Source organism: Microtus ochrogaster, linkage group LG1, assembly GCF_000317375.1.
Source record: "Microtus ochrogaster isolate Prairie Vole_2 linkage group LG1, MicOch1.0, whole genome shotgun sequence".
Taxonomy (NCBI): domain Eukaryota; kingdom Metazoa; phylum Chordata; class Mammalia; order Rodentia; family Cricetidae; genus Microtus; species Microtus ochrogaster.
Window position 1 is genome coordinate 31,874,265 of NC_022027.1, and position 9,918 is coordinate 31,884,182.

Below are 9,918 nucleotides of genomic sequence, written 5' to 3' on the forward strand. Positions count from 1 at the left end.
ACAGTGAAGACTGTAATTTTAATGGTTCAGGATGTATTAATATTTTTCATCAACTTGATTTCTAAATCTGGAATAAGAACCCTTCTGGCCTCAAAAATATTCCTGTATATCACCTTCTACGGGATTATTATTTTCCAAGACTCAGACTTGAACTTGGGGCCTTAAGAATGCTGGACAAGTGTTATTGCTGCCTGATACTCCCAGCCCAGTCCTCGTCTCCACAGGCAGCCCAGGCTGGCTTCTAACTGCGTCCTCCGCCCCAGCCTTCTGACTGCTGGCGTTACAGGCACGAGCCCAGTGTCTGGCCTTCTGGAAGTTTTGACTTCACCTTTTAAACTAGGTCTTTAATTCTCCTGAAAATGATTTTTTATGAATGATCTAAGAGAAAGGACCCATTTCTCTGTGCCTTCAGCTCCACCTCCGCCTCAGTTTCTGTCTCCACCCCAGCTCCACTGTCTGCTGAGTTCATTCTTTCTCCACGGATGAATCGTACAGCCTCAAGGCATCTATCAAGTGACCACATGTGTGGGGCCTAAACCTGAGCTCTCTGTTTTTGTTCCTTTCCCATTTCCCTGTGCATCTGCTCCACACTAATACAATTAACTATTCTGTATTGGTCTTGGCAAATCAGGAAGCAAGTCTTCCAAACTCACTTCATCTGCATTGGTTTCTTGGCTCCACTTTGACTTTCCTACTTCTGTGTAAATTGGGATCAGTTTGTTAAGTTTCAGCAAACTGGGGTTTGATTTTATTAGATTCATCTCATAATCAAGCATGGAGAGAATTATCATCTTAACCACACTTTGCCATCCAAATATAAGCTTCTCACTTCAGTTGAACATACTTTCCTTTAATATCAGTAATGTTTTATTATGTTTTTAGTAAAGTTTTATGAACTTTTTATTAGAATTATTCCTAGACACATGATATTTTATGACACTATAAACTGTACCTTTGAAACATTTGTTTTCTGTTTAATGCTGAGAAATAGAAAAGGCAATATTTAAGAGTTGACTTTTGTCTTTGGCAATCTCATCGAACTCTATGAGCTTATCTGTGGACACTGCAGCATAACAAATAGTGAGAGCTTCTTGCTGTGGGACAATGGTCTATACTGAGTCACTTGCATTTTAAGAAAATGTTGATTGGTCAGTAGCCAGGCAGGAAGTATAAGTGGGGCAACCAAAATGGGAGAATTCTGGGAAGAGGAAAGGCTCAGTCTGCAGTTGTCACTCAGGTACGGAGGAAGCAAGATAAGAATGCCTCACTGATAAAGGTACCAAGTCACATGGCTAACAGACAAGAATTATGTGCTAATTTAAGATGTAAGAAAGAGTTAATAAGAAGCCTGAGCTAATAGGCCAATCAATTTATGACTAATGTAGACCTCTATTGTTTTTTGGGGACTGAACGGCTGTGGAACCGGGTAGGACAGAAATCTCTGTCAACAGTTTCCTTTCTTGATTTTCAAAGCTTATTCCTTTTATTTCTTTTTCCCATTTGCTAAGATGCCTTAAGGTCTTCAGTATAAAACTCTACAGGTATTGGATTTGAACTCATATTTTGAAGGTCCAGTATGCTGGCTGGCTACTTTATGCTAACAAGACACAAGCTATAGTTATCTAAGAGAAGGGAATCTCAATTGAGAAACTGCCTCCATAAGATTGGGCTGTAGACAAGCCTGCAGATGTTGTAAGGAGGCTGCTTGTTGGTTCCTGGCCACTTAGCCCCAAAATAATCGCACAGAAACTATATTATTTAAATCACTGCTTGGCCCATTAGCTCTAACTTCTTATTGGATAACTCTTACATCTTAATTTAACCCATCTCCATTAATCTGTGTATTGCCACGTGGCTGTGACTTACCAGGTAAAGTTCCCAATGTGTGTCTCCAGCAGGGGCTACATGGTTTCTCCCTGACTCCGTCTTCTCTCTTCCAGCATTCAGCTTAGTTTCCCCCCCCCCATGCCTAACTCTGTTTCCCTATAGCTCTGCTATAGGCCCAAAGCAGTTCCTTTATTACAGAGTGGAATCCCACATCATGCAGAGAATTTTCTTAATTAGTCATAATGGGGGAGGGCCCAACCCAAAAACTGTGGACAGTGCCATCATGGGCTGGTGGTCCTGGGTTCTATAAGCAAGTAAGCTGGCAAGCCATGTGGAGCAAGCCAGTAAGAAGCTCCCCTCCATGGCCTCTGCATTAGCTCCTGCCTCTGGGTTCCTGCCCTGTTTGAACTCCTCCCCTGACTTCTTTCAATAATGAACAGTAATGTGAAATCTTAAGCCAAGTGAACCCTTTTCTCCCCAAGTGGCATAGCCGTGGTGTTTCATTTCAGCAACAGTAACCCTAACTAAGACATCAAGACAACAGGATTTGCTGACAGGTTCTATTTAGGGTGTGAGAGAAAGTTTGGGACCTGAGTAACCAAAAGCACTCCATGGCTGAGGACTGCAGGTGTGGTCAGTGGCTAACCATGCCAGTGCTGACCCGAGGATGACCCGAACAGTGCAGTTTTTCACTTTTGAAATCACTCTTTTGTAAGAATTTAAACACACACAAATGCTCAAAAACAGAGTTCCGTGCCTGACTTCTAGTTCAGTCACTGTCCTCTACAAGAGGCTTTTCCAGTCATAAACTTTATTCTCACTAAAATTCAAGCCAAAATCTATGGGGGTCATTTTTCCTCAAGACTCCACTACTCATCCTGTTCCTGTTTCTCTCTCTCTCTCTCTCTCTCTCTCTCTCTCTCTCTCTCTCTCTCTCTCTCTCTCTCTCTCTCACACGCACGCACACACACACACACACACACACACACACACACACTTTGAATCTTTCCCTAGGTCAAATATCTAAAGAAGAAGTTCCTCCTAGGAAACTTAGTCCCTGCAATGTGTTTACAAATGACCTTTCCAGAAGATGCCATAGAAATGTCAACTGTGTCTATGTCCCTGTCTTAGAGTTTCTATTGCTGTGAAGAGATACTGGTGTGGGAAGTCCTTCTGTCTACGTGCTGCTTTTATTGGTTAATGAATAAAGAATCTGCCTTGGCCTGTGATAGGGTAGAGTAGGCAGGGGAAACTAAACTGAATGCTGGGAGAAAGGAGGAGAGTCAGAGAGATGCCATGGAGCTACCAGAGGAGAAAAACATAAGCTGCCAGTTGGAACCTTACTGTTAGGCCACGATGGGCTGTGATGTGGAAATTGAGCTGAAATAAACCCTTTCCTCCCCACATTGCTTTAAGTCAAGGTGTTTTATCACAACAGTAGAAAGCTAACTAAGACACTGAGAGATCACACTTCTGCTACAAACACAGAGCAGAAAGTGTGACCTGGAAATGGGATAAGACTGTAAACTCCCAGAAGCCTGCCCTCAATAATGTATTTCCTCCAGGAAGACTCCATGTTGTAAAGGTTCTACAGCCTCTCCCAGAAAACACCAACCAGAGACCAAACATTCAAACACATGAGTCTAGGAGGAAAATTCTTCATTCAGACTACCAGAGGCCCACAGCTCACAAATGTCTGTAACTCCAGCTCCAGGGGACCTGACTTAGTTTGTGAACTCTGAGGGCATCTATACTCCCATGTGCACATACACACGCATGTACACACTTGTGCACATACACACGCATGTACACACACATACTCTAAAATAACAGGAATGTTTTAAGAGAAAAAAGTGAGTGTATCATAATTTGGCTAAACACATCCAGGTGTATTCAAGGTGTTTCCATTTTTCTGTTGGAAATAAGGCTGTGGTAAAGATCTGTATGACAGAGGTGCAGTTGGATCCCAGTTGCTTCCTCCTTTGTGAGTAGCCTGTGATAGCCAAGGACCCGAAATACCACCAAGCACCTGTCAATAGGGAACCAGGCCTTCACCCAACATGATGGTGTCTTTCGTTAATAACTGAAAGACAGCATCAGGGCAAGAGCCAGATCCTTGGAGAGAAGAATGTCTCTCCAAGGGGACCTGTTGTTCCCTTCCCCCAGGACTCTAGCCAGTGAGTATCTACAGGTCTTCCAACTCTTCCAATTTCATTACAGCAGCAAAGGCAGCAGACACAGCAGGTGGCTACTTCTCTGTCAGCTGTTGTTAAGACTCATTGTCCATAGAATTGAACAACATCGTGGAGCAAGCAGATGGGCAACAAACTCCCGTCCATGGAGGGTATTACTCTGCTTTTCCACTCCACGGTCGAGTTTGCTGGAGCTGCTGCAGCCCACAGTTGACAACACCTAGAATTTCTTCACCAAGGCCCTTCCAGAGGTCAGTCCTGAGTTTGCACAGTGATCTCCACTGGAGCACACTGATGAATCTGTCTGCTACTGGTGGCCCAGTGCGGTACAGACATCCTTCAAAACCTGACTCTTGGAGGACCCTTTGGAAATCCAGGCAAGAATCCAGCCTAGACTTGAACCAAAATTTCTCTTTACACCTTTTCGCAGCAGTAATCATAACAGTCCAAGTTTACAGATACCTCGGCTGGCGAGAACCTGACCACTAGAGTTGGATTCCACGTGCCTGATGAAAGGAGAGAACCAGTTCCCCCAAGCTATCTTAGGCTTCCAACCACACATCTTGGTATGTTCACACTCCACTGAATAAGTAAATAAGTGCAATTTATTTTTTTAAAGACTTGTAGCAGGTGTTCTTGCATGTTTCTGCAGAATTTTAAGATGGAGTTGCATCTAGGAATGCCTGTGCAGGATTAGAGGCGATGAGAGTCCAAAACGCAGTCCCCGTGAAGCCGGTGGGCAGGAGCAGCGCCGCTCTGGAATTGAGAGCCAGGGCGGGGCCGCGCGTCCCCGCCCAGGTGTCGCGTCACAGCCAAGCGCGCCGCCGAGGCGGGAGGGCGGGTGGCGCGCGTGCGTAGCCCGCTCCCGGGCCATGGCTGGCTGGGCCGGGGTCGAGCTCTCGGCGCTGAACCCGCTGCGCACGGTGTGGCTGGCGCTGGCCGCCGCCTTTCTGCTCGCACTGCTCCTGCAGCTGGCGCCCGCCGGGCTGCTGCCGAGCTGTGCGCTCTTCCAGGACCTCATCCGCTACGGGAAGACCAAGCTGTCCGGCCCGCTCCGCCCCGCCGTCTGCAGGGCCTTCGATGTCCCCAAGAGGTAACCGCGGTGGCGGGGCGCGCCCGGCAGGGGGCAGCCGAGGCTGCGCGGGCACGCGAGCCTGTGGCTGCCCAGAGCCGTCCCCGGAAATGACTGAGCATCCCCCAGGTTGGCCCGGACCCTAAGGGTCCGTCCAAGCGTCTCTTTCCCAAATTCTCCACTTCCCCTTCCCAACACTCTTAACTTGAGGTCGTGGGATTCTCTCGACATGGAGACTGAGTCTTCCTTTATTTCCCCAGTTGTCTCCCCAATCGGTCACAGTCACAAAGGAGGTCTAGAGGGTAACATCCTGGAGCATGGCTGACATGCCGCGCCTGCATCTCAGCAGGTGCGCTAGCCCCATCCCGGAAGGTTTCACAAAGTTGTGAAATACTAAAATCATCCGGACACAAATAGAATCTACTCCGAATATGTGAGACTTGCTCCATGGTTTTCTCATTTTTGCCCCACGTTGAATTCCGTATATAGATGGAGAAGTCAGTTTAGCACTATTCTAGATGGTAAAGCTGTGTCGTTTCTTTGAAATGTATCATACTTCTGTATTTAGAACTGAATTTGAAGGAATGTGATGGGTTCGTCTAGGTTATTTTCAAAGTCTGTAAACAGTGCCCACCTCTGCAGATGGTGGTGGATCTGCCAAGAAACACAGAAAAGTGGGCTGGCCACAGCTCTCTCTTGTCTGTTGGAGAGCAATCTATCAGGGGTTCAGTCTGAGACCGGAGATCCACAACATTGTGAAGAATGTATGGTGTAGTGGCAAAATGGAGCCAAGCCAAGTGGCTGCTACAGTAAAGAGATAAGGCCCCAAAGAACCGTACCTTAGAGGTTCAGTTTTAGACATGTGAGCCAACTCTGCCATCCTGTTGTAATCAGGTTTGATTGGCCTGTATCCCTTTCTGCTATATAGTAATTTAGTTTTTGGCTTTTGAGAAAGGTCCTAGTGTCCCTGGATTTAAAAGCACATTTAGAAATCACTTCTGCCCTTTCTGGCTGTGGATGGGGCTCATCAGCTCTTGTACTCCTGTCATTGTATAGCAGCCAAGAAGAGGTGAGCTTTACATGTGCTCATCCCTGTAACACTTGGCAAGAAGCCGGAGGGCTTCTTGTCATTCCAGCACTGTTGTGAAATAATTATTCTTTCCTTTTCCAGAATTCTAGAGCGGAACCTTCTGCGGTGTCCAAGTGCTCTGAGGTGGTGGTGGACGTTGGTGTTTTCCCCTAAATTGCACTTTATTTTTCAGTACTGGGGAAGGTCCCACAAATCCAGGCCAGTAAGGAAAGGTATTTTTAAGTGAGGCAAAGAAAAACCAGGGGAGCATTTGCATCAAAAGTGACGAGGTCTTCAGAACACAGGGCAACAAAGCCCTCTCCCCTTTCTTCTTGCCGGTCATTTCCTTAGTGCTGCCTCCCATTCATATGAAAAGGTAGTCGCTGGAGTTGAGTAAAGTAGCCTTCTGCTGCCAACTTTATACTTCTTTCTGGTTTCCAAGTATCTTCAGTGGCATTGTGATTAGCACTTCTCATGAGCAAAAAATAAAGCATAGTGAATAAGAAGCCACAGCTGAGTTGCCCGTGTGTCATGTACTCAAGACTCTCCGTGTTAAATACCTTTCTTCATTTCGTCCTCATGACGGGCCTGTGAGGGACATGTCGTTGTCACCATTCCCACCCACTTACGTACAAATTCAGGCTTGTCACACCAGTGAGCGTGGCAGCCAGGCCTTGAATCCCGCCTGTCGGCCTACAATCCCAAACTCTTAACCCCCCCCCCCCCCATGCCTCCCTGGCAGGCTCTTGCTCCATGCAAGCGTGAGTCATGTCTGAGAGATCAAATGGCTGTGGATTTACTCCCGGAGGGTGGCACTTCGTAATGCCTTGGTTAATCTAGATTTTTATAATATTTGGTCACCTTAGCCAGTGTGCTTATTACTTAAGGATTTTGAATAGGTTTTCCTTGTGCAAAATGTAATATCATCCTCAGAAATGAAAATTGAAAAATAAGCCTGTGACTTTTTTTTATATTTATTTATTATGTATACAATATTCTATCTGTGTGTATGTCTGCAGGCCAGAAGAGGGCAGGGCACTAGATCTCATTACAGATGTTTGTGAGCCACCATGTGGTTGCTGGGAATTGAACTCGGGACCTTTGGAAGAGCAGGCAATGCTCTTAACCACTGAGCCATCTCTCCAGCCCAAGCCTGTGACTTTTACGCTTACAAATAGGTAGCAATGAACCACGTTTCTTCAGCACATGTGGTAGTACTTAAGTCATTTAGTTTGTAGTTTTCTCCTAAGGAAGCAAGAATAAAACCCAAGTTCCTGGAATGTTGTTTTCTGTTCTCCAGTCTGGTACTAGCTGTTTGTTTGTTTGTTTGAGTTGGTGGTGGGGGTTGCTTGTTTGTTTTGTTTTGTTTTTTAATCAAGTCAATAACTGCTTTTCTTGTTTTGATTGAATTCCCAAGAAGTCTGTATAAATAAGTGATCACGACCCAAGAGTTCCATTGTTCTTGGCTTCCACAGTAGATGGAAACACTTCTGTTTCTAAAATTTCAAAATAGCGCCAATAACGTGAAAACTGTTATCACTGCATGGGGCTCTGCCGGTCAGGTGCTGCCCAATGTCCAACCCTGGAGTCCAGGGGCATCAGAAGCAGTCGGGATCTGTGGATTGGATTCGGGTTACATCTTTATCTTCATCATCCTCCTGCTGAAAAGTTAGCACTTCCTTAATTATGAACATCATCAACAAACCATAGGACAATAGCAGTGTCTCCAAGTTTTTGATAGAATCTAATACATTAAAAAAAAATAGTGAAGACCCCTTGAAACAGTATTGTTTCTATAGCCACAAAAACATAGTAGTTATTCACCTCTAGAGCTCCTTGTTCAATGCGCAACAAACGCATGGGTTCCTTATGGCGTAAACTTGATGTTTAATGACTGGATTACCTAGATGTCCATTTAGTTGCTTTTCTTAGTATCCTCCATGTGCATTATGCTTGTGGTGACGTTTTGAGAGGGGCCTAGAGCCTGTGTCCCCAGCGACAGCAGTCTCAGCTCGTGCCTAGAGGCAAAAAGGCCCTCCTACCAGAATGTTTGGAACAGAGGCTAAGGGGTTGGACGCTCAGTTGCTTTGGTGGTTAGACTAGTTTCTTCTGTGAATGAGCTATTTGTCCTTGATGCCTTTGCAGTGCCAGTTTTCCCAGAGGGCCTGCTCTTAATCTCTGCACTAGTCTAGGCTCCGTGGAGCTGATAGGCAAACAGAAAAATATATCAACCAATTTCAAAGAGGCAGAATCTTTTCTGAGCTGTCAAGTGGTCCAGAGGAGACCCAGCAAGGCTATTGGAGCAGGAATAAGAGTTTCGAGGCGGCACTACCTAGGGGCGGAGGGGTGGAGTGGGGAGAGAGCCTCTCTCAGCAGAGCCTTGTGGGCCAGGATGGATTGGGACTTTGTTCCGGGGTATGGAAGCTGCTCTGTGGTGGAAGGGAAAACATTGCATCACAGGACATAAAGGATGGCGCCATTGTGTGAGTGAGACCGGACAGGAGGCTGCTGTGTTAGTCCAGGAGGAAGGTGGTGGCCCCGTGTGGATTACAGCTGAAGCATCATGGTATCCTCAGGTGTCAAAGGTGGGGATGGCATCAAAGTACTGAGCGCAGGCCCAGTCACCTGGGTAGTATCCCTCCCTAATTACCCCCAGGCTTACCTGGCTTAACTCCAGGGCCAGTTCCAGCACTCAGTGCACATGTATATAAATAAGACTGTGTGTCCCAGACTCCAGCCCTATGCAGTCCTGTCTCCTTTCTGACTTTCCGTCCTGTAACCTGCTCCCACTGGCCCTGTTCCAGCTCTATACTGGAACATCCTACCCCAGAGCCTTTACATCACCTGAAAATACTCCCTCTCAGCTGGCCCGTGGGTTAAAGCTTCGTGATTTTATCTTCAGTGGGGCCTTCCATACCTGCCTTAGTTAGAATGGTAACGCCACACTCCCCAACAGACCTATCACCTCCGTGCCGTCAGCCACAGCCCATAATAATCATCCAAGTGGTGGTTAGTCAGAGGAGTACCCACACCCAACCTCGTGCAGTCAGAAGATTGCTGTGTCCCTGCTCCCGGGACCTGGAAAACAGCTCTTCTAGGAAGCAAGTTACGGAAGGAGGAGGGAGCAGAGTTTCTTCCCCCAGAAGGCAATGGGGATTGGAGATCTGCACTTGGAGTCTTTGCTGTCTCTTTAACTACAAGCAAGCGATAGGACCTCCTGTAAAGACCTGAAAGTGTTTCCTATAGAAAGACATTCAGACAGCAGGATAAATATGAGACTGAAAACAATACATTGTGTATTTAAACCAGAGGTGCCACAGAACAAGAAGAGCCTTAAGGCATAGCCCAGTAAGTCATTCGAAACTGATTCACTTGCCTTTAGGTGTCCGGTAAACTGGCTGTGTGTGATACCAGGCTAGGAAAACTAGGTTCACGAGAAAAAAGAGTGTCTGAAGATCAGAGGGCAACAATGTGATGTAAACACCAGTCAGCATCTAGAGCCAGCTGCTGCCACCACTGTGACCTTGGATAAGGAACTCAGCCTCTCAGAGCCCTGCCTTGCAAAGAGCGAACTGTGGAACTGTTGTAAAGATGAAATGGCATGCCCATTCTCAGGTCCAGGTCCCAGTCTGCATCCTTTATCTCAGGACTAGATAGTCTCTGTGTGCCCAACAGATGGTTACATCCTTTATCTCAAAACTAGACAGTCTCTGTCCCTAACAGATGGGCTACATTCTTATCTCAAGACTAGATAGTCT

At 46.4% G+C, this 9,918-nt stretch overlaps 1 protein-coding gene across 2 annotated transcripts in view; it reads left to right on the plus strand.

Annotated features, from left to right (window-relative positions):
* Nucleotides 1–4,855: 4,855 nt before the first annotated feature.
* Nucleotides 4,856–9,918, plus strand: part of Srd5a3 (steroid 5 alpha-reductase 3) — a 13,279-nt gene continuing 8,216 nt past the window's right edge. For both annotated transcript variants that reach the window (XM_005359365.3, XM_026785323.1), the window contains exon 1: nucleotides 4,856–5,112. In XM_005359365.3, coding sequence (XP_005359422.1) covers nucleotides 4,892–5,112 — 221 coding nt within the window. In that variant the 5' untranslated portion in view covers nucleotides 4,856–4,891. The remainder of the gene's footprint in view (nucleotides 5,113–9,918) is intronic.